General features: G+C 40.0%; 1 protein-coding gene across 3 annotated transcripts in view; it reads left to right on the top strand.

Moving 5' to 3' along the window:
- lrp4 (low density lipoprotein receptor-related protein 4) overlaps positions 1 to 25765 on the top strand; it is a 100838-nt gene that overhangs the window by 27474 nt on the left and 47599 nt on the right. For all 3 annotated transcript variants that reach the window (XM_077564158.1, XM_077564157.1, XM_077564156.1), the window contains exon 2: positions 15454 to 15600. In XM_077564158.1, coding sequence (XP_077420284.1) covers positions 15454 to 15600 — 147 coding nt within the window. The remainder of the gene's footprint in view (positions 1 to 15453; positions 15601 to 25765) is intronic.

The raw sequence follows: 25765 nt of genomic DNA, 5'->3' as shown, positions 1-25765 counted from the left end.
CTTAGTCTGCAGCTGTCACTTGCTAATCTTGGGTGCGGGCCATCAAAGATTGATGACTTCATATTGCAAAATGCCTTGGGGCACATTAACATTTATTGAAATGCAACACACACAAAAGTCCTTTTATTAAAACCACTCCAGGCTTCCCAGGAAGACAATAAATCCCAAATATAATATATAGATAAAAAAAAAAAAAGATCCACACACGCTTATGTAATTGGTGATCAAGACGGGGTACTCGCCCTGAATAATTGGATGATGTAATTGTTTCATCGCTGCAGCATTTTATAAAAATGATAAAAAAGTAGGAGTTTTATATTCCCACTTTTATGTGACTGTTATCATAGCACTGAATATGACAAGTAGAGGTGAGATTCGATTAGCAAATTAATCATTATCTTTGATATTTGACTAAACATTTAGAGACCTTGTTTAATTAAAAAAAATTCCAAATCCTCTGAAGTTTATCCTCTCAACAGTAAATATTTTCATGACTTTGTAGTCCTGCATGAAAGCAGACTAATTATCATTGTATTGAATCAAAATTTTCAAACATCTGCTTTTACTTTGGAAAACAATGGTCAACATTTTGGCCTGTTTTCTGACATGTCACGGACCAAACCACTAACTGAAACTGTTTGTGCATTATTTTTTTTTTTGCACTTTCAATTTGAAACAGTGTCTTATTTTTTTTCAATAAAGAGATGGAAATGATTATTATTTTTTTCCAATTAAAATAGTTGCTGCCCTAATGATGAGTGCTATGTGACGATAGACCTGACAAAGCAAACACAACAAAGTAATTTGTTGTGCACCAGGGAGGTCTATTAAGGCAGGAAAGTGTAAAACATCATATAACGTAACAACTTTCAATTGTTTCGCCAATATGAACAGGAGTTTCAAAACAACATATATCCAAGCTTGTATTAGTTGTTTGGTGTTTACTTGAATTAATGATTTTTTTTTTTTAGGAGAGTATATTTAACTTCTCTGGTATAGTAAGTAGCAGATTGTGTGCACCATAGCAACAAAACCAGTTGGTGATGACTTATTATTAGACCCGGTGATGCTGTACCTCTCCATCCTACACACAGCGGAACACGGAAGTAGTAGGAGTTACATGAACTCTTAAAATTAAATAATATTCTATACATCTATCAAGAAAAAAAGGTGATAGCTAATCATTTATTGGTTATGTGTTGTCTAATAATAGACATTTTCACCTTTTTGCCAAAGAGCCATGAGCAGTTTCTCTGAAACAATACAAGTTATTTCTTGATGTACGAAGTAACCTTCAATGGGCTCATCCTGCTTAGAATTTGCGTAGATCTGTATTAAGATGAGCTCAGCATCATAATTTATGTCAACCAGGCCATGATACAGACACGTCTGTTGCTTATTTCAGCCTACAAAAAACCCATTTTGTGGCACATTAACATCAACAGTGAAATGATCAATCAGTCAGACAAAGTTCTAATTCTGCAGGTTCCTCCTAATTTTCTACAACAATGGATTTCCTGCTCTGCCCTTTCTTTGCTTTTCCCCGTCTCCTTCCTCAAACATACAATTGGTTTGTATTGATTTCCCGAACATCTTTCTGAGATGACTCATTCTCTTGTTCTGGGATTCTAAGAGATAAGATGTCGTTAGGATTCTTGTCTCATTCGAGGTGACGTTTGTTTTGGTGTAAGGTCTTTTTTTGGCCTTTTTCGGCTCAAAACGGTCTCAAAATTAGTAGGTGGGAAAGATTGATAGTGTATTCTGTCTTCAAGAGGAATAATGTATTTAGTGGGGCAGAGGCTGGCAAGAGGTGTGCTGTGGCGCCCCCTGAGCAGCATTTGGCCCTCCTTGGGTGTTTTGTAAGCATTTGACAGGTGAAATAGTGTGGGAACTGTGGGGGGTGTTGCTTTAAAATGCTTTTTGTTGAGCTTGTCGGGATGTGGAGGTGCCTAGTGAATGCTCAATAGCTCTGTAGGAGACGCTGGTGAATGGTTGTGTACTGGGAGTAAAAACGGCTTCCGTAAGAGCTGCGCGGATTGTCTCGGAGGCTCGTTCTGTGAGGGAAATTCCTCATGGATTCGTACTGGAGTCACCTACGGATGAGTCAGAGAAGAACGTTTTAGTCCCTGATCGACCTGATTTTAAAATACTTTTCTGAGCTTGGACAAATTAGAGGTTTGCCGCACAATGTTTTGCTAAAGCACCGACATCATGCATGGACGTTTTTCGTGAAGGCACAAAGCAATCTTTCTGTCTACTTTTATTTTCATTATCATGGTTGTGGTTCATGCATGGTGGAGATCTTGGACGGGGCATGATAAATTCAAGTCAGATGTTATGACTGGTATATCTCTTACAAATATGCTATTAATTTGTTTTTATAAGTTTGGTCCAAATCCCTCAAGGCAGTGCAGATCCAGCAGGGCTTCCTGGTTTTTGTTGGTGGTTTTTGTTGAACTGGGGTCAGACTGTGAGGTTTTTGGATGTTTTCGGTAAAAGAAGGGTCAAATTGGTTCCTGACAAACCAGAGCAAGATTTCAGATTTGTGCTTTTAGTTTAAGCACGGATATATTGAATGATATTATAACATTTTTAATACCTAATTTCATATATCAACTATTGTTACACATTATGAACATTTTAATTCTTTATATTAACCTTGTCGAAATGTTTTGTGTCCTGTGCAGAGCAGATGGTGTTGACTTCGTATAGGCTGACCTTAAGCTGGGACATACTATTTAGTCTAAAAAAGTTCCTTCTCAGCACTTTGTGCGAAAACACATTTGGTCCTTGAGAACCGAATCTGTTTTGAACACCCACACCTGACTCTGTTTTCGCCATCGCTCACGGAAAAGTACCAGAGAGTATGTTTTGTCTACAAATGAAAGAGAGGAGGTCTTTTTAACTATAAGAAACCGTTGTGCACGCGGAAGAGCTACATTTGACGCTCTGAATCCCACGATGTTTAAGTGATGATAGAGGCTGTTATTTGTCCAGAGATTCTCTGTTTTTTATTAAATCATTTTTGCAAAGGTGTATTTTTCTTGCATTAAATCTATCTTCATTTTTGGAACACGCAAAGAGGACAAAATTCTGATATTCCTCTTCAATATTGAGAAGGAAAATAAAACATGTTTACGGAAAGGATGCCAGGGTAAGCGGCACATGAATCGATGTAAACTAAATGAGAAGAAACCAAGCGGTATGATGTGCGGCATTGAACGGATGAAGGAATGCGGATTTCGAAGGAATACCTCATGGTTGCTTTTAGTGATGAAGAAAGTTCGGCCGAGAGCAAAGAAGAACGAGGGATTGTTCAGGGCCGGCGCCTGGCGTGGAGCATTGTTCATCCTTCTCTTTTGAGCTCAACGAGACAGGAGCGTTTCACACGCCACTTGCAGGCATCCTGCTGGGCAGCCCCGGAAGGGGGCTATTGCAGCCGGCAAACAAGGCTTGGCCATAGGGATAAATTACTCTGAATGAAGGGGTCTGTTTGCCGTTTTCTCGACGTATTCTGAAAGGAGCCAGAAAGGGAAAGAATTCAACCCCAACCACAGGTTGTCCGCTTCACTTTCTGGAAAATCTTTGCCTTCCAAGTCACCGATTTAACATCCCGACGCCCTGCAAACTCTACACTCACCTCTGCTGGCATGTTCCTCGGTTGTTGTCCCAGAAAGACTTTCTTCAACTTGCGATGATTGTTTATTAATGGACTACTCATTTTTGTATATTCCCATTTAAAACATCCTTGAAGTTCAAGCAATTCTTGTGACAAATTGGTAGACTGTGGAAAACAGTGGCCTCCAGCTCCAATTTACAAGTTAGTCTTTAGCCCAAACGCCACAGTTTAACATCATGCAGATATCTGTGCCAACACAGTAGAGGTTAAATCTGCCAAGTGAATCCCCTGATGCTGTGCTCTTTTCTAACTGAATATTGATTGCAGAGCTGGAACCTCGGTTCCTGCTCTTCTCATCCAGGCAAAGCCCATAAAGCCAGTTACCGCTTGCCCACATGGAATAATCTCTTCTTATTACATTTATACCCTCATAGTGAGTTCACATTCACAGGCATGGACCAAAAGGAGACGGTAATACTTATCTGGGCTTCGCAGCTGCTTCGAGGTCTTTTAATGAAGAAAATTGCTCATGTGCAAAATCCATCCGTGCTTTTGGCGCCTGCAGGAGAAACAACTTTTCAAATCGATCTCAAATGATTCCAACAGGCTAACCTGTGCGTTGTCATGGTTCAATTTAGGCCTGCAATCAGGCCTGGTTGTGGCAATCCTGACTCTTTTTTAAGAATGAATAACTACCATTGAATATAGACATCCAATTTTGGTCCATGTTTAGGTCATTGCAATCATTTGTGCTTGGATGTGAATTTTAAGCGAAATGTTTTGCATCAAAGCTATTTAAAATATTTATGGGGAGGAGGCCTCAGCAAAGCCAAAGATATACTGTATATGAAAACTTGTGGAAATGAACAAAACTATGGTCAAGTCTGTTTTTCTGTCCCTCATTCTGTTTGTCTAGTAAATCTAGATTATTTCTTCACCAGATTGACTTTAATCTTTCATCATGCAGTCACAGAGCAAGAGCTTGATAAATTCCATGGAGGAGAAGGGAAGACGTATGTTTTGGCACTTGTAGCACTTACAGTCTGACTCTCTGGTCTGGATCTGATCCAGCCTACATTACTTGCAGACACAAATAATAAAAAGCCACAAATTAGCAGACCGTGTCCATTGTGGAGAAGTGCTGCTAAAAACAGTAACTTGTCACACTCACAGAGGTTTAAATTCCTTCTGAAAATCTCGCTTCTACCTGGACACCGGTTAGCATAGCGATGTTGACACTATTGAGCTAGCAAACCAAAAACATGGGATTTGGTTGCTTCCACGGTAAGACAACTTTTCTTCTGGTCATTTAGTGTGGGTTTAATTGAGTATTTTTGTTTCATGTTGTTGAACTGAAGAAATTTTTCAATGCCAGTTTAAACTACCGGTAGCTACATGCAAACCTGGAGTGCTGTTTTTTTTTTTTTTTTTCCTTAAAATGTGGTTGATTTCAATTAAGTGTTGGCCATATGCATAATACATTTACTGGAATGTCTTGATTCAGGTCAGACTGTCGTATTGCAATTGCTTTCCTCTACGGTTTATTCATTAGTAGTCATTTGTTTGAAAGATTTTTGTTTCAGAGAGTCTTTGTAGACAGGAAAGAAAAAGGGAACAACTGCAAGTTCTGTGGGAAGTATAGTATGCAACCGCACCATTTGGTTATTGGATTGCCTTTTCACTGTTATGTCATGCTAGTTGAGGGCAAAAAGAAAAGCATTTCAAGAAGAGATCGCTACTTGAGTGAACTCTGATGTTCTGATACTTGAGAGAGGCCCCAGTTTGGGGGTAAAGTAGGTGTGTTTGTGTGTGTGTGTGTGTGTGTGTGTGTCGGTGGGGGTGTCATCTGTCTGACAATCTGCGGATTAGGGCGAGCTTTGACACCAAGTGCTCTCTCAGCACATTACCCACCAAGTATGGAGTTCACAGCCAGAGGCAAAGTGCAGTGCACTGCTGTGTTTTTACACTGCCAGGCCTTGCACGTACACGCACGCACAAAAAACATAGTACGAAAATAACAAATATTAAGTATTATCGTCCTAGAACCACTGCAGCCTATAAAAATAGAAATAAATGGATAAGATGGTCAAAAATACATGAAATCTGAGTACTTCGATTTTTGGAGATTCTAAATTATGACATTTTGAACTGTTGCTGACCGTGTTTTGGTCTCAGCTATCATCCAGATGCTCTCTATAGTGCATGATTAGCCCTTGATTCCATGACTATATTGTACAGTAAAGTATGCCGAGCATAAAATATTTCCAGTAACTGTAGCGTGTCTACACCAATGCCCGAAGAAGCAAATAAAGGCCATAAAACAGGTGAACTCTAAAAATCCATAGCCATCCCTATAGCCACTGATAAACATTGCTTCAATTTCTGTAAAAAAAAAAAAAAAAAAAAAACTGACTAACAAAAAAACACAACTCAATACAGCATGGCTATGAACTGATAACTACCTACACGTTAACCTTATCTTTTTTTTTTTAGACACATTTCAGTCTGTGCCAAGTTTATTACATTTTGACACCCAATCTTGTCAAAACTGTCATTCTCTCCCAGCAGATAGCCATTTATCTGACCAGTATGACAGTCGGGGTTGCTGCCTCAGCAGGCCTTGAACAAATACACAAAATTTTCTCTCTCTTTCTCACTCTTTACCGTCTACTCGCCTCCTCTCTGGCTCCATGCAGAGTGCTTGGTTTCTCACCCACACCTCATAAAAACACCACATGAGGCTTTCCTGTTCACGGTTAGGACCACCAGACCCGCAGTTCTTTATCTACCCATTTTAGTGTTTGTGCTAGCGCGGCATCCATCTTTTCTATGGGCTTCAACAGCAGCATCTGCATCTTCATTGCCCTGTGTTGTCCCTTAAGCATGTTTGTTGCCATTGCAGCATCCCATCAAGCCGTTACGGTTCTGCTTGTGATATCTTTCATGTGTTCTCTCTTTTGAAGTTAATAAAGGCTTTCCTCCACATAAGTGCACACACACATACGTTAATGCACACACATTGCGTTCCAAAGCCACATAAGTACTGTGTGCGAAAGCCTGAGTCATGACAAAAGGCTGACAGTAGTGGAAAAGGAAATGTAGTATGACAGGCTCGCTCTCTGTCCTTTAACCCCTTCTTGGTCCAGTGACCAGAACCAGCGCACACGCAAACAGTACAATTTACCTACAGACGGAGACGTCATTCACCATACATTGTTTTTTTTTTTTAATTAATAATTTTTTTTCTGGAGAGCTCAGTATTGTTAATTCGGTAATTTTGCCGGATGTCATAATTTTATTGAATTTTTTTTGTATGTGCGTGCGTGCCTGCGTGTGTGTATTCATTAGTTCACCTAAAACCTATTAAAAAATCCCGTACCGTTCACCTAAACCGAACACTTCCAGCCAGAGGCCGTCAGGAGACCCGAGGAAGGACCAAAGAAAAGAAAGAAAAGTGAAATCCAGCACCGACCAGACACCACCCACCAGGCCACCATACATTGTTGTCACCAAGTGTCACGATGATTCTACATGGATCAACAGATGAAACTTTGGACAAAGTAAACAAATTAACCGTTGAAAATGAATGCCGAATCAAAATTTTCCTATTCGAGTTAGAATGCGTCGTAGCATATTGTCGTCAGAGAGGAATGTTTGGATAAGATGCCCCTTATCTCTTCTACTGTACGAGGGGATTGCACAAGCATGCAAGCTACGTACTTGCTACATTTGAGCGCGTACGTAGCCGTCCTTGCAATGGGAATATTAGGCTGCAGCCTCGCTGTTGGCCGGCTAGGGCTGACAAACTAGCTTAGCACTAGCTAAAATGAGGCTACGCGACGGGGTTGGATTTTAAAATAATTTTGTTGGACTATGAAGTGTTTTTCAGGAAAAGTACAATAAGTAACGGTAACCGATTCGAGTGGCTTTGTGACTCGCTCGTTGAACGTGAACAAGAATTGAGATTCCGATTTTTTCCGCGAGACCAGGCATTAATGTTTAGATTGGCATTACTGTGCTACAACATACAGTTATGTCGTTCAAATTCATGAAGGGCTTATGATTGGTGTTGATTGAATACATTCAAATGTGGAACAAGAAGCTTTTGCTCATGCCACTTCTAGCATGTGACATGGAATAAATGTGATATTAAATTCGGAAGAAATACACAAATTTGATATAATATAGAGTATTTGCTGACTATATAACCCATGAATAGAAACGATAACCTCTGCTTGCAACCGTCACACAACAACCGTTTGTTTTGAGATCCGGAAAACCAGCCCCGTTCTTTCCGTGTTTGAATTACTTTGTAACGTCCTTTCTTTTCCTTTTCCATATTGCTCTCATTCTGTCTGGCTCTCCCCTCCTCAACAAAGTGCCAGCCAGAATGACCGGCAGCCGTGCACTCATCCCCAGCCAAGTCAGTGTTGTGTTTGAACTGAATTCAGAGAAGGCTGGCCGGTTATGGATCGTTTGTGTGCGTGCTTTCAGTTGTATGCAGTTCAGTTGATTAGTTTCCTTATTTCAACCAAACAGAGCGATATATCAGCGACGTTCTAATTGTGATGTTCTCGTTTCTCGAAGAAAGCGTGTATCCTCCCGCATGCTTCTCACTTGCACTTAGTTAATTGGCATCAGCTTGGCTCAGTATACGTTTGTGTTCTTTCTGTTACGTGCTTGAATGAATCACTGCACGTGACTATCGTGGCAGTGCATCTCTATATTTAAGTTAGCCTGGAGATTGTTTGGCATTAAAGGTCGACAGTGGTCAGAACAAAACACGCCCTCTTTCTGAGCTCTACGAAAGTGATTGAATGCCACTGTGTGATAAGAGCTTTAATGAAAGCCTGAGATAAGCAGGTGTGAAAAGAAACCCGCGTTGTGTGCGAGTGGGCAAGCCAGAAGGATGAGCTTGTGATGACGAGTCTGTCCAGAAAGATTTTTAGTTATGCTTTGAACGTTTGGCATCAACTCGGAGCTTGTTTGCCAGTCCCGAGTTCCAAAACCAGATATTTTAGAGTGAATTCCAAAACCCCTGCTGCATCTCTTTCACCCAGCAAGGCTCAACTTTGTGCTGCTGTGGTTCGCGGCTGGCTGCACTGATGCAGCCGGACCTATGATGGGCAAATTAGTAGGTGCAGATGAGCCAATGGAGCAGCAGAACTGGCCTGTTTGGCATCTTGCAGTCATGTCAGCGTGGCAGAGCCCACACAACCACAGGGAATGTAGTGAATGTGTTCTTTGTGGGCTGGAGGAACTTAAAAGTACCCATATGTTGTCATGGAGTGTAATATGGAGTTAAAATAAGAACAAAGACCCTGGGAAATGGAACGTTCACTTATTTGAGTCAAATGTAATTAATATTATTTAATGTGAAAGGTTGAAGGGAATTGTGTTTGCACAGTTTTCCATACAGTTACAACACTGACGGCTCTGTTAGCATAAGCCTGTTTGTGTTTGCAAAGGTAGCCATTAGCGAATGGTGATTTATCGTCAGGATTCGTTCAAGGTGACTACATTCGCTGGAGTTCGTCCGTCCGTCCGTCCGTCTTCTTCCGCTTATCCGGGGTCGGGTCGCGGGGGCAGCAGCTTTAGCAGGGAAGCCCAGACTTCCCTCTCCCCAGCCACTTCAGCCAGCTCATCCGACGGGACCCCAAGGCGTTCCCAGGACAGCCGAGAGACATAGTCTCTCCAGCGTGTCCTGGGTCGTCCCCGGGGCCTCCTGCCGGTAGGACATGCCCGGAACACCTCCCCAGGGAGGTGTCAAGGAGGCATCCGAACCAGATGCCCGAGGCCACCTCAACTGGTTCCTCTCAACGTGGAGGAGCAGCGACTCGACGCTGAGTCCCTCTCGGATGACCGAGCTTCTCACCCTATCTCTAAGGGAGAGTCCGGCTACCCTGCGGAGGAAACTCATTTCGGCCGCTTGTATCCGGGATCTTGTTCTTTCGGTCACGACCCACAGCTCGTGACCATAGGTGAGGGCAGGAACGTAGATCGACCGGTAAATCGAGAGCTTTGCCTTTCGGCCGGAGTTCTCCAACAGTTTTTTTTTACTTTTTACAACTTGCGACAAGAAAAACCATGAAACCATTTGGCGAACATTGCGACCTTGAACAAACCCTGAAGGGAAATCCACATTCGTTACCTTTGCAAACGTTCACCCCATCAGTGGGATCCAGGTTTTGGTCCTTTGTTTTTACTGTATGAAGCATTTAGTTTTAACCCAGATTTGAACAGGACCAGCCACAAAATTAGCAACAAGATGTAGGTAGAGCTGCTCATGTTAGGAGTTCGGTTCAAACAGATTTCGCTTTTTTCTTTGAGCATCTATGTTGCATTTTTAAGTTTCATTCACTGAAATCTTAAATCATTTAGTAAATCCTGTAGATAGCACCGTGGGCAAAGTTGGCCTACAGTCACTTAAGTGAAATTCAAGAAGTCAATCTTTTGCATTTGAATTAAAAACGCACCACAGCATTTTTGTAAAGATTTAAGAATAGTGATAAATTAGTTCCATTGCTGCAAAGAAATTCTTTGGCTTGATTCTGTTGTTCCTGTGTGGAGATTTAATTTCCATTCCATATTTTTCAACTTTATACAAACTAAACTGCGTTTAAAGTCTTGTCTGTCCTCCTTATAAATCATGGTATTAGTTGTTTAGAGGTTCTGCGTCATTATTACACATTGCTGTGTCAGCACTTCTTTGACAAAGCATGAACACTGTTGGCGGACAGTGAGCTGGGACACCAGTCGGATCCATTGTGTTGGTGCAACACCGTTGGGAGGGACTACGTGGGGCGCAGCTGAATGCAGCTACTTGAGGATGGTTCTGGCTCAACAGTTGCTGGGACACGGTTGGTCTGCTGCAGCTACGCCATTACCGCTGCTTTTCAGCAGCCGAAAGGTGACAGAGGATAGACAAAAGGCATTACGCATTCCCTTCTTACACAGTTACTATGTCGGATGGCTCAAACAACCGCTCGTCTAGTTCTTGCTTATCAGTTTTCAAAGCATGACACTCAAAGAAAGATGTCGTTCCGACCCTCCAGGTAGTCTCCCGGGCGGTCCATGGCTAATTATCTTGTAGCCTTTTTATGTAGCTCAAAGCCTGTGGCCACCTGCGCTCCAGCCGGGTTACTATTGTGTCTTTTGGCTCCACTATTCTCTCCTCCATTCCTTACACGTCAATTATAACAACTGCAAATTATGTTAGCTCAAAGACTTGCATGCTGCAGCCACCTGTGGTTCACTGGGCTTATGTAGAGCTAGATTTTGAGTAACGTTATGTGCGTCCGTAGAGGTGTGGTGTTTGCGGTATCATTTGTGTTTACTTGAGATGTTGGGCCACCTGCGCTGTTCCGCAGCAGGCCTGTTAAGACCGTTTTGTGGCTGAAGCGGCGGCGGATCCTTGGTGGCCTTTGTTTTCTTTTTCGCCTCTGACCGTTTCCTGTTAAAACACACGGCACCGCTCCTGGCAGCAGCAGGTGAAGGGCGAGTTTAGCCGGCGCTTGCCTTACTGTTGCCTGACGACCAAGTTCAACAATTCAAGTTAGCAACATTTCTTATTGGATGGATAAAAGAAGCCTTTGTTTCCTCCACTTGTCGAGCTTGTGAAGTGATGGGGCGGTATTTGCCGAAATTCAAGCGCAAACAAGTCTGTGCGTATGCTGACTGTCCCGCAATTCATAAGCTCCGAGGCAGATTTTAATCAAGGTGGGCGGTTAATTAAAACATGTTCTTCTCTAAACAGTTTCTTTGTTTTTTTATGTACTTCATTGGCAGGGTGACATAGCGGTCTTGTCTTTAGTTAGTGCTGTAATTAGTGGTGTTTCCATCCAATTATTTCAAATTTTTTAAGCGAATTTACTGAAAATGCACAAAACGGACATGCGACTTATGCCCGTTTCCATCTGTTCTTCTTTTGCGAATATTGAGAGGGGACTCCGCTTCTGTAGGTGGCGCTATACACCATAGAGATGGCATCCAGCAGTAATTTAAAAGAAGACCAGGGATCGACTGCGCCATGCGATGACGTCGTACGAGTTTGCTTTTGTAATTCTTGATCAACTTAAGCGTTTCTTTGCGGTTTTCCATCTAAAATAGTATTAATATTTGCTTTTTTAATTCATTTCAAAAAGATTTCTGTTTCGGCGGCACCCCCAAACACACTTTACTTTATCGTCCGACTTTGGGACTACAAATGTTCGTGTGATGTAATATCTGGTCAAAAACGTGTGACTGGAATCCGGTCTTGCCAACAAATATTCACAAAACCTGTTTCCATAGCCAAAATTCGTGTTTTCCTTTTTTGCAAGTTTTGGGCCCTTTTTCGAATTTCTAGCGTTTCCGTTCCGTTTTATTTTCGCGTTTCTTGAAAATTCAAATAAAAATGGGTGGCTGGAAAAACAACTATTGTAATTTTACTACTCTACTCTACACAATTTTTTTTATTCTTTAGGAAAGTGTTGAAACAAAAGTTTTTGGTAGCAAAAGTCAAACGGCTACGTAGTAAAGTTTTTAGCTGCTTTAATAAATGCTCTTAGTTTCAACATCAATTGAAGAAAACATCGGCAATTTAGGTCTTGACATGTACTGAACTGACAGACAAAAAGCTTAAACACCCTCACTTAGCACTTCATTTTCAACGCTTTCAAAAGATATTAAACTCGATCAAATCTGACATTTCATTGTTACCATCAACTAGAGAAAACAAAACACATTTTGTCTATCGGATAATTGATAGTATATCAGTCTATTAGACTCTGCTATACGTTCACAACTTTATATTCTTGACTGAATGGCGAATGAACAACTATTCACGCACACTTATAGCTCAGTCAGTGTCTCTTGAAAACAGGCCGGCATGTGATTTGCTATCTATGGGATGCATCGGGGGTTAGTCACGCTGGTCGTCTTCAAAGCGCCACGCTGCCATGGCTGGCAGCTGCATGCTCATTTTGATCCCCGTTCCAAATGTGGTCCTTAAACTAATAATGTGTTGGTCAGAAGTCATAAAAATATCTTTTATATGTTTGATCTGTTTGATTTTGGACTCATCGCATATCTGTGTTTATTGAATGAGCCACAGAATGTTAGTTTCAAATAGAATAAACCAGTAAGTATTTTTTTTTTCCCGGGCAGCTATGAGATGTTATTTATACTTTAAAAAAAGTAAAACCTAAAGCGCTTGTTAACGATGACTCGGGCTTCCATGTGTTTTGCAGTTCAGGTATAAAATACGTGTGATTATGACCTTTCAGAACGGGTAAACTAGATTCTGACTGCCAAAGAACTGCAAAAAACGACAAATGGCTCGACAATGAAAAATGATGAAGCAGAAATAGGGTGTTCCCGTTTCTCCATCATGCTAGCAGACACACGGGGTCTGGAAATAAGGGTCGGGGAGAGAGAAGGTGGGGAAGGGGTTGGGAATAAGAGGGGGACAGCTTTAGGGGAAGTGTGATGAAGGGATGGTGAAAAGAAAGGAATGAGAAGAAAGAATGGGGGACTAAAAAAGAAAGAGGCCATTAATTTAGTGCAGTGGGAGGGATCTGAAGGTTACTGAGCTCTCTCTGCCAGGCCCTCCTGGGTTGACTGATGCCTTTGTGAAGGGGCCAGGAACCACACGCACACGCGCGCGCACACGCACGCGCACGGATCACACTATCCAAAACCATCCATGAACTCTGAAGTATTCCACTGAGTTTTTTGCAGAACAAGATCGAACAAGGTGGTCATTTAATGTGCTTTTAGTAAACAAGAGCTTTATTTATTCCTTTCCCAAATGACGTGTATTACGGTATTAATGTGAGATCACGTATTCCTTAAAACCTAATGAGGGTTACATACTATACAGAATGCATTTTAGCTAAACGTATGCAGTATATTCAGCTAGGGACCCTCAACTATGTTATAGTCTGTTGAATTGTTTGAAAAATTGTACAATTGTGTCGTCCCTAGCCTATCAAATAAGTGGTGATTTATTTTCTTAACACTACAGTCAGTATTCATGTCCACCCCCCAAAATGTTTTCTTGTAAACTTGTAATTTGTCTGAAATATTTTTCCCCTCCAAAGAAAACATTTACACTTGTGTATTTTCTTTGAACTGAAATGGGGGGGAAAAGTGAATAAATCAACGGTGTGCTGCTTTAGAAAGATGTTATCTCAAAGGTAATCTGAGTTGACATGACAGTGCTTGTTCAAACTGGCAGGCATATGCGGGATTGGATCTTTCTGTGGACACAAACTACCTGAGGCTGTGTTGTTACACATGGATGTGATATGAAATCGTTGCCATGCGTATTATGTTGATCAGTGCTTTTTTTTTTTATGTAATAATGCAATATGTTACATGCTTTACTCTGAATTTGAATATTGCTTTATATTGTCTTTTTTCTTTTAAAAATGAATAAAAAAAATAAAAAAATAAAAAAAAATTTAAAGCATAAAAGCACAATTACTGCAAAAATATATATAGCCCAAAGACACACAGTTGAATTATTTTGAATTTTCTTGTAACATTGAAAGCTGACATCAAATTTGTGTTTTTTTGTGCGTTATTGGTTTTTTTTGTTGATCAGGGGAAGACAAAACAGGTTTTACTTCTTTGTGTCCCCTTTCATTCTTTTGCTTTACTTTGAATTTGAATATTGCTTTTTAATGTCTTTTTTCTTTTAAAAATGAATTCAATAAATTGATTGATAACACATTTTAAAACTGGCTTGGATATCAATACATAAAGCATTCAAATGCATCATACAAAGACTTTGATTGCCCACATTTACAGAGACTGATCGTAATCTTAATTCATTTAAACTCAAAAAAGGTATAAATAATTTTTTAATACTTTGTCCTTCACTCCCAAAAACATATTTATGCGTCTTTTTAATGCTAGAGCATACAGAAGGCTTTGATGCAGCTTCTGACATAAAGAGGTCGCTTAAAGCAATGGTAGTTATTACAGAAAACGTCCAGGTGGCAGCAGAGTATAAGAGATCAACCAGAGCCATGTTGCAACAAGCTCTTTTTGACAGTATTTTCAACAGGAATGTAAATAATGATGAAACTTAGCTATATTGTAATGCTGATTGCTGCAAAACGGAAACAGTACAAATATACTTTTTTTTTCTGATGAAAGAAGAGACCGTTCTTTCTTTTGGTAGGTTCCATGTTTTTATAGCAATAGAACACAATATTCTGTGGGCCTTGCAAAATCTGCCAAAATCCAGTAAGACAGCCTGGAATGATGGCGGTTGCTTTAGTGAAAATGTCTGGGAGGGAATGAGTTAACTCTTTGACTGCCAAAAACGTTAAATAACGTTTAGTAAAATCCTATGGAGGAGTGCCAAAGACGTTAAAAGACGTTTTTCAAAACAGAGGTGAAACTAACCATTTTCTATTGTTGATTACTCAAAAACGGAATAAGGTAGAAACAAACTTTTTTTTCTGATGAAAGATGACAGTCCAATCTTTCATTTGGTAGTATGTGTGTTTCTATAGTCCAAACACATAATTTTCTGTGGACCTTGAAAAATCAGTCAAAATGCTTAAAATCGGCTGGCAACCATGGCATCCCTTTTCTGAAAACGTCTGGCAGTCAAAGAGTTAATCACCATTCACCAATAAATCAATTTTTTTTAGTTGGTAGGATTATGAAGAAATGAAATATGATGACTTTTTGTTAATAATACAAGGGTATTTTTTAAGGTTCTAAAGCAAAACCATATGTAATGTATGAAGTGGGTTTTGATGATTTTTTTTTGTGCTGTTTTTTTCTCTATGTATATTAATCCCTTTTTGTGTGTGTGTGTGTGTGTGTGTGTGTAGGAGTTGAGGGCAGTGCTGAGTGTTCCTGTGGGAGGAACCACTTCACGTGTGCGGTCAGTGCGTTTGGCGAGTGCACCTGTATACCGGCTCAGTGGCAGTGCGACGGAGACAACGACTGCGGGGACCACAGTGATGAGGATGGATGCAGTGAGTTCACACTACTGTTTGGATTTCTTCTCATTTCCATGTTTCACTCAACATTCTGTTTGACAAACACTCAGAAATAATTCATGCTCAGTATTAACAATTTCTTGACTTGTTGGGTTGCTCAATGTGCTGTTTGGAAGACGCCGTATTTTTAAGTGGGCAAGATAGCATGCACCGACACAGTATAGCCTTACAACATTCCGATTCACTGTCTACGTGACGAAAAATGACTTCTAATGGGTTTGGCGAAAGGAATGTTCCATCCCTGAAATTACATTCAGTTTTGGTCCGTGTGTTCTGATTGAGTTGTTTACATGGAGCATTTTCATTCTATTTGGGCTTCTAACTCAATTCTAATGGAAATACAAGGCTCCTTTTATACCAGTCTACTGAGTGATGTTTAGGATAATTTCAACAACAATAATTTGAGGTGGAAAAAAATGCTTTATTATGGTCAACGCCCGCATACTGGTGGTTCCGAACCTGCGGATTTTTTCACAAACTTAACAAATATTTTCCAATGGACTATATCAGGGATGTGATTTTTCCGCTAATTCGCGGAATTCCGCTTTTTTTTTTATCTCCCCCCCCCCAAAAAAAAAAATCCGATTTTTTTATTTTATTTTTTTATTTTTTTTTTAAGTAGTTCATTGTGTATGCACATGACTCCGACAGATAACATCTTCTGCTATAACAAAGACATTTGTGGTATGCTCTAATATGAGTTACTTCATTTGGTCATGATACAATTATTTGTTCATGAAATTTGAACTCTTCAACATTATTTATGTGTTAACTTAGTAATCACATTAGTTAGATATGATGATATTCTCAGTGATCGTTTTTAAAAGCAAAGGCAGTCCAATGTTTTTGAATGTGACTGATTTTGAGTTGACTAAAACTGCCATTTTATATGGGATAGTTCAATATACATTGAAAATTTATGCTGTTGTTTTGTCTATTTCTTTGTCATGTGAGTGCATTGAAAGTACTTAAAAACACGGAAAACCCATGAGCTCCGGGGGGCTGCGCCCCCCTTGTCCCCCCACCAGGGCACTGCCCTGGACCTAGCTGGGTGCCAGCGGCCCCCAGACCCCCGGCTAAATTTTCAGATAATTTCACTTTGGTCAAATCACATCCCTGACTATATGTCACGGAGGAGGCGGGACTTCCAGGTTTTCAACCATCAACTTTGTTTCCGTTTCCGGTTTGCGACGTGTGGGCCGCGTCCCAGTACTTGCGCTTCTTGCCTTTGAGCCCCTCGGTTGCGCGTTCCCGTCGACGGGTGCGAGGCTGCGAGTGTGTAGTGTCTGTCTCGGTGTCCGAAGCATTCCAGATAGCCGAGACGCCCTCCCGCTGATGAGCGGGGAGCGCGCGGTTAGGGGGGCGCAGGGGTGTGGGGGTGCAAGTGTTGGAACGCGGCCAGCAGTGGCGGGAAACGGCGCTGATGTGTAAAAGTCGGACGTCCGTGGCATCTACTCCATATTTTGGCTATTTAAAAGTTTTACGCCAACTTGCCCCTGTTTTCATGTTAAACATAGATGGAAAGTTTAGCATTTTTATTTTTTGAATGTTTTGGGTTTGTATAAAGAGGAAATTAATTAATTCTGCAATGCATTTCAATGGGTATCCCGGACCGGCCCGCAATCAACTGTATAAAGGTCACCACTAAGTGGCTGCCGATTGTTTGCCAACCAGCAGAAAATCAAGTCATACACACTCTATTGTATGATATAGTAATTTCTTTGTGAAATCTGTTATTACTTTTAAGATGCGCAGTTACAAAAACAAACAAACAAACAAACAAAAAAATTCGGGAATATAAATCTGAAAAAAGTGTATAAGCGAATCAGCTAAAAACCCACAAGACTGCACAGGATTTTTCCCTTTTAAGCTCTCAGCTAACATTACAGAAAATGATTATTTAGCACGTATCATACATAACATGTTTATACTTTTTTGAGGACACTTGCATTTTTAACAATGTGAAACGAGTGACCTTGACTGATAAGCCTGCTCATTACAGACTGCTTGCTTTCCTGCCTAGCTGACCCTCCCTTTTCCCTCCCAAAACCTAACCAGGCTACATAAAGAATCTTCCCATGATAATTTACTGCGCACACTCACAGGTCACTTCTTCTTGTAGATTGTTGCTCTGTTAGACTTGTGTATTTTTTAAGCTTCAAATATGAAGAAAGCCAAAAGACAAATTGTTTTCCAGACTCACTGAGCTCACTACTAAAAATTCCACAACACTACTAAAATCTCAAATCAAACTTTGTGATTAGTAAAAGGAGTTTTCTTTTAGAAACAAGAAACCTACAAACAAAGTGGTTCAAACTTCAAATACCCAATGATGTTTGTTATTGTTAACATTGGCAAATGTCGAATGATAGATTTTGGTTTACAACTATAAAACCCAATGTGGTTTGTGTTTCCACCACACAATGTGTGGTTGGCATGGTAATAGCTACTTCCGCAACATAAATACCGTGACATCATACCAGTGGGACGGTACACTGTATAACTGGCCATTGAAGTGAAACAACGCTGACATTATCCATAAACACCAGATTTGGTTTGTGCTTTTTTTTTTCTCCATTCTGTTGTTACATTCCATTATTTACACAAAACGGACAATTCTAAAACAATACTGAAAAATGAGACTGTTACATATTTTATACCCCTTTGCATTGAAAGCGTCTAAATGCTTACCGTTACCATAGCATACTACTTGATGGAAATGCGGACTGCAGTTTCATAGTTCACCTTTTTGAGCAATAACGGAAACCTATTCGAGCAGACGTTCCAACGTTTACAATTTAATTCATCCCTGCATGCCGCTAATTTATGTAATGACTGGACTTCGGAATGATGCCAAAAAGGTACGCATATGCTCGGGCAGCCGTTTCCTGCATAAATAAGAAGAAAATAATAAAAAGAAAGTATAATTGGACCCATATGGATCCCATCATCACCAAGGGAAACGGTGAACGGTTCAGTGGTCCAGGCAGGGTTGTATTTCTTGTGCAGAAGCAGGCAGAGGCGCTTTGTATATGACCTTACTTGAGTGACTTTCTGTACCAGGGAGCGCTTGACTTTAGCGAGGGCTTTGAGACACTGATGGTTCTGAAGAACACGTCGCTATTGTCACTTGGCAGGAACAGGATGTCTTCTCCACTTTTACGTTTTTGTGTCTAAATGTGAAATGTCAACGTGAGCACTGAAAGGGGGAGGCTGCACGACGAGTTACCACTTTGGGAAATCTTTTAAGGGTCATGTTGGATTCTTTGGGCGTGATGATACTCTATTTCCATCAATTGTCTGCCACATCAAACTAGTTAGAGCCTGGCAGATAGGATGCTAATCGTTATTGATCAGTGGCCATTTAAATGTCTGATTGCGAGGTATTGATCTGTTGTGTGATGCTTATTGAAGGAGGCGCTTGGGAGCAGTTGACAGATATCAGAGCACGGAGGTGGACCTTTGCAATCCATTAGTACAGTTTGAGCTGTACTCTGCCCATTTACTTTGCCCTCAGCCAAAGTCCACCGCCATTTAGTTTGAGTGGCCACGCTTTGAATTGTATGTACTGCTACGTCACATTGTCCTGTCGTTCTGTTGTTGAGGCTTTTGACATGCATTACTTTTAGCTACTTCTTTGATAGTGCTGTCTTTTGGCAGAGGTGGCAAGTTCAGGTCCAGAAAGTAAAAACTCTGCCACAGTTTGGCTTTAGCACCTGGTGGATGAAGCTAGCTAGCTAGCTTCCTAGCAGGTAAACGAGCACCATGGTAGCTAGCTAGCTAGCACCTGGGGCTAAAGCCAAACTTTAGCAGGGTTTTTACTTTCTGGATCTGGATTTGCCACTTATGTCTTTTGGTTCCTGTAATCGAGCTGTTTAGCATTCATTCAATATTGTAAAAAAATAGGGTTGGGTATTGCCAGCAACCTTATGATACAATGCGTATCACGATACAATACTATAATCGCGATACATGTGTATCAAGGCGATACACATCCTGATATTTTACTTACATTTTTATGGAAACTCTATGTATGTATACCCAAATGATATTGTTATTATTAGTGCTGTCACTACTAAATATTTTTAGAGTTGATTAATGTACTAATCCGATTAATTTAAATTTTTCATTATAGACCATTTTTTCCCTGATTACTGTTTATCAACCAGTGATTGGTGGTTATTTTGTACTTTGTGTTCTTATAGTGATTAAAAAAAAAAGGGGGGGGGGGGAATTGATGATGTACTATGTTACCGGTTCAGTTATTGTTTTCCAAAGTAAAAACGGATGTTTGCAAATGTCTTATTTTGCTTAAAACACAGAAGATGATCAGTCGTCTTTCATGAAGGACAATTACTGTTTGATATGCTGAAATCAGGATTTGGACAATTTTCAATAAAAAAAAAAAAATGGCACCAAAAAATAATTTCTTGATTATTAAAATAGTTGTCGATTAATTTGATAAACGATTACTTGCCGATTAATCGATTAATTTTTTTATTGTGTTGTATAGCAAAAATGTCTTCTTGTAATGTGAGCAGTGCTTCTGGTTTACCATCAGCGCCGTGCCTGGTGGAAATGCGTGCACACTGCACAGAAAGGAGCAGCTTTCCGAGATGTGCCTGGAAAACTTTATGAATGAATGTGTAAAATTGATTCTGATGCCTCCGCCCGCAATAATATATTGCCGTATTGATTATTATAATTTTTTTTTTTAGCACACTCAGAGTAAAACATCACATCTGAATGAACACTGATTTAAAGAAAATCTCAACTGAGAATGTGAGTTGCGTTGGAACATAAATCAGAGGAAAAACATGTTTTTTAAATGTGTGTTAAATTTATGTTATTTTTTGTTTTTGTTTTTTACCCAACCCAGCAGTTTACACAACTCAGCAGGGACAACAGGCATGTATGGCCGTGGGAATGTAGACTCATAATCACACGAAAAGACACACTCGCACACACACTGATGAACACAGACAAATCCTCTCAGCATATTTTGAACAGTGCAATTCTGTGGCTTCTGGACTTACTTTTGAACTTGCACATTTATGTCAATTAATCAAATTTTTTTTTTAGACAAAGCAGCTATTGTTCGGCATCACACTGGAGGAATGTGGAGAAACGAGACGTCTGTGAAGCTCCTCTTTGTAAACTTTGGATCTAATTACAATGTGGGAATCACATGGAAATTGTCTAGTGCAGATTTGCCTCTGTGTGCAAGTGAGGGTTTATGCGCTTGTTCCTCCAGATAAAGTTTCATCGCTGTACTGAGACTCCAAAGGCGAAAAGGAGAGCTGATGAGGGACTTTGAAGAACATTAAATTTCCTTTTGAGAGGCATGTGAGTCCGTTGAAGTAAAAGAGCGAGCAAATGACACTCAGGGAACACTAATATAGTTGATGGAGTTTCAAGGTGAGTAGAAAATGGGCTTTGCAGCTGGTAGTTTTCTTTCATCACCTTATATGTAGTATGGCGGCACATGACAGTCACCCAGTGGAAAGGAAGCATGTCTTGTAAATCGAATCAGCCCTCCCCGTTTTAATAGTAATTATTTAGCCTCATATTTAAAAGTTTTGAAAAACTGCACCTCCCTGCGCCCTGCGCACTGATTGAAAAAAGAAAGAAGAAGAAGCTAAGTGCAGTGTGAAAAGGCCTTAAGACATCTATTTGGTATGCTGTAAAGTGCAGTGACTATAAAAATGAACAAAACATGCCCATGCCTAATAATTTGTAGAAAATCTACTAAACTAAATCAGCTTATCACATAACTGTAGTGAAAGTGGTCAAATTCACTTTTACGTTACCAACATTTCTGGGCTTTTAATCATACACTCATTTCCGCAAAGGATAATGGATGACCGTAGAAGTCATCGCATGTAAAATAAGACATACCACATCTCAAGGGCAAAACAAGGCTTCATAGAACGCTAAACCCAGATGTTTCATAGGTTTAATAAATCTTCTTTTTTATTCAACAGCCTGGTGGCATGTGGCCAGAATAACACTTATTGCTGTGTTTCAGAGCCTCTGACATGAATCACCGTTCCATTAGTGATCAATAATGTATGTTAATGCACTTACAGCCAACACATTCAAAAACCTTCAGGAGGTGATATCTAGAGTCGTGCATTTGTTTTTTTTAAAGACATGAATCTTTGGGTTGTATTGTGTTAAAGGCTATGCTATCTGAGAAAGCAAATTGAAGTTATGATACCCCTTCCTTAAATCCAGTAAACAGTATGCTATATTATAGTTTACATTCGATTTACTTTCTTTTTTTCTTTTTTTTTTTTTTTTCCCAGGAGAGCTCAGTATTGTTCATTCGATTTGACATCATCATTGCTCTCCCTTTTTTTTTTAAAGCAAACAAATAAATTAAAAAAAATTAATAAATGTTTTTTTTTAATATATATACATATATATATATATACATATACACACATATATATATATATATATATATATATATATATATATATATATATATATATACTTTTTTTTTTGTATGTGGGTGAGTATGTGTATGTGTGTGTGTGTGTGCGTGCGAGCGTGTGTGTATCTCTTTGACTGCCAAAAACGTTAAATAACGTTTAGTAAAATCTATGGAGGAGTGCCAAAGACGTTAAAAGACGTTTGTTTCAAAACAGAGGTGAAACTAACCATTTTCTATTGTTGATTACTCAAAAACAGAATAAGGTAGAAACAAACTTTTTTTTCTGATGAAAGATGAGAGTCCAATCTTTCATTTGGTAGTATGTGTGTTTCCATAGTCCAAACACATAATTTTCTGTGGACCTTGAAAGATCAGTCAAAAGATCAGTCAAAATACTTAAATCGGCTGGCACCCACGGCATGCCTTTTCTGAAAACGTCTGGCAGTCAAAGAGGTATTCATCAGTTCACCTAAAGACCATTAAAAAAAATCCCATACTAATAATATAATATAATAATAAATTGCCAAATGCAGAAACATCAATGTAAGTTATCACGATGTAGTGGCTCTCGCTAACAGACAGAATTAAGTAACCGGAATTAGGTTAAAAAATTCTATATAAGTAGACCATGTTTCTATAAATTTTGATATTTGTTTTTTATTTGAGGCAGATATTTTTTCCATTTTACTTTCCTCTGTTAAAGTTCTTTTTCTGCACTCACGACACTCTGGGTCCACTTCACAGATCTGTGTTGTCCCTGGCCAACTTTTTAAACCGTTTTAAAACTGCACCAAAATGCAAGCATCTCGTGCCAGATTTGCGCAGATCACGGAAATAGAGTTTTTATTTTTGAATGTTATTCATGGCTGTATTTCTGTGCGCCTCGAAGTGTGTTGTCAGAGCATAATGTATAATAATAAATGAGTAATGGTTCACCTGGGTTGTGTCCCTGTGAACCCTTGACATGCCCTCATATTGTAATGGACACAAGCGAACTAACTGAGGTTGATTAATGCGTCAGCCCACCATCGCGTATCTGAATTCTCTTTCATGAACTCTTTTGAAAGTTCAAAGTAATAAAACATAACAACCCACACTGATTCGGGATGTTCAAAACAGAATATGTGACTGAATAAAGATTTATCTATCTTCAGCAATTTTATAATTTGTACCCTGCTGCCAGCACCTCCCTGCACATCATTCAAATTTATTTGGATTGATTTTGGTTGCGCTGCCCTGATATAAGCAGGACATGAGCTGTGTTTGGATTCCCGCTGAGTTGAAACTAGTTGAGCATGTAAAAGTGTGAATGCTTTCAGCTAGAGTGACATTAAAGCAAACGAAGATGGATGCCAAATTCAGTGTGTAACCTCTTTCACATACAAATTGGGAAGCATTGCTATAAACATGAGTCCACTACGATTGCAAGTCTTGCTTGTGCAGAACTTATGAGCTGCAGCAATATACCACCCAAGTGTGTGCAAATGTACTGATCCAGCATTCTGTAATGCTGGCGTTTTAAATCACTGCTGGAGTAAAATCCCCAGCCTGGAACTCTTTTATGGGGAGGTGGAGGCTGCGTTTAGTTTATTGTGTTCTGTTAGCACACACTGCTCTGTCAGATTTGACTTGCAACATCAATTCACGAAGGACCGCTGATCAACTACTGTTGCGGGCGACAAAATGGTAACTCATTTTTTGAAAGTCTACTTCATTCTTGACTACACAGTAGATTTGACTCAATTTAGAGTGGGACTAAATAGACTCCGTTTTAGTGTAACATTTACACTTGGAAGTTAGTAAAATAAAGAATTGGGAAAAAATAAAAATCACTCAAGGGTTGAGGAATGAACTAACGACCTTCAACTTAGGAGACAGACGATCATACTCCCTGAGCCACGCAGCTCCTGCTGTGTGTTAGTGTATCGCTCGTGTCAGCTGGAATCTTCGTAACTCCAAGAGAGCAAAAATGATGTTTTTGGTCTCCCCTTAAGAGAGAAGCAAACAGTAGGGGGGGGGCTTAGCTCAGGTGGTAGTGTGGCAGTCTTCCAAGCTGAAAGTCGTGAGTTCGTTCCTCAACCCTTGGTGACTTTTATTTATTTATTTTTTATTATTATTTATAAATAAAGTCAAGTTGTACTGTTGTTAATCTCTTATACTCTGCTGCCACCTAATGGCAGTTTTTGTAATAACTACAATTGCTTCGACCATTCTCTTCTGTTTAGAGGCTGCATCAATGCTCTAGCACAAAAAAAAACGTATAAATAAGTTTCTGGGACCATGGCTATATTCAAAATAGATCGTTTTTAATGAGTTCAAATATACTGCATAAAAATAAAATAAACCCAACACTTTCAGAAATGCTCACTAACACAGATTTAGATAGATTTGTGAATAATAATATTTGAGGGAAATGACTTTTTGTGTATGTAGAAAAAGTTTTATAGCTTTGAGTCCAGCTGACGAAAAATGGGAGCAAAAACAAAAGTTTGGCATTTGTTTTTATCCTGTGTAAAATCCAAACTTGCTCTTTATAAATGTCTGCAAATGTCCAAAACTCAAAGTGGTTCTCCTGAAACCATTGCTACATATGCAAAAAAAAGACACCCAAGCACTTTTAACCCACCATTGAGCAGTTGTAGCCAATCAGAAAGCATCTGGGACAGCAGGAGCCCAACTGGCCCCAAAGCAGGAATGGAGAAGATTAGGACCCCATTCCCACCTTCTGTCATGTCAATTTCTCACTCCAGACCTCCATCAGGTCATCTCAGCATCCTGTCCGCCATCCCCTTATCATGCTTCTCACCTTATTTTAATCCAAGACTTTCGCATTCCTTCCTCACAAGGTTGAATTTTTCTTGCTTGGCTCAGCATGTTTGCCTTCGAGTCCATCTCCTCTTGCCTTGTATTATTCTTTTTTTTTTTTACGTCTCTCTGTCTCCAGCTTTGATCGAAGCTTTGGAAACATTAGCATAATCCCCCACCCCCCCCCCCCTCCTTCTCCTTCTTCGTCCTCTACATGCCTCCGTTTTGCTCAAACCCTTTTCTCTCCTCCACTTCCTCCTTCAGTATTTACAGCCTCTTCACTAAATGAAGCTGGCACAGAAAAGACATGTTTAGAAGCAGATAGGGGCTCAGAAAGGGATAGGTAGAATAAAAGAGCTTCATTTAAACATCATCTCGACACTTGCTCTTTTACGAGAACGTTTGCGGGAGTCCCCAATTTCCCAAATTTCTAGGACAATTTTAAAACTATGCAATTTCTATGGATGAAAAAATGCGCTTTATTTACACCGTACGCTGCCAAAAGCGCTTTCCAAGGCCTCACATTCACCCATTTATGCACACAATCGTACACCAATGAGTGGCTGCTGCCAGGCAAGACGCTGCCAGGCTCACTGGCAGAGGATTAAGGTTCTGTGTATTGCCCAAGGACACCGTCAGAGCCGGTATTTGAACTGGCAACCTTTTGGCCGTTCGGCAATCTGCTCCAGCAGCCACGTCACAGCTTCTCAAATCAAGGTTGACGATCAGCTCTGCAGAAGCCTGACAATGATCGCAATCGCTTGAATCAGGTGTGTTGGATGAGGGGAACAACGGTTGATTATGTCAGTTAATTTGTCTTTTGTAACAATGGTAGATGCATCATGTCATACGTATATTAAATGTTGACACATGGAAATCAAATTTGCTCGTATGGAA

Source organism: Vanacampus margaritifer, chromosome 4 (genome assembly GCF_051991255.1).
Source record: "Vanacampus margaritifer isolate UIUO_Vmar chromosome 4, RoL_Vmar_1.0, whole genome shotgun sequence".
Lineage (NCBI taxonomy): Eukaryota > Metazoa > Chordata > Actinopteri > Syngnathiformes > Syngnathidae > Vanacampus > Vanacampus margaritifer.
Note: the sequence above shows the minus strand (reverse complement) of the source record. Positions and strands in the feature narration are given on the sequence as shown.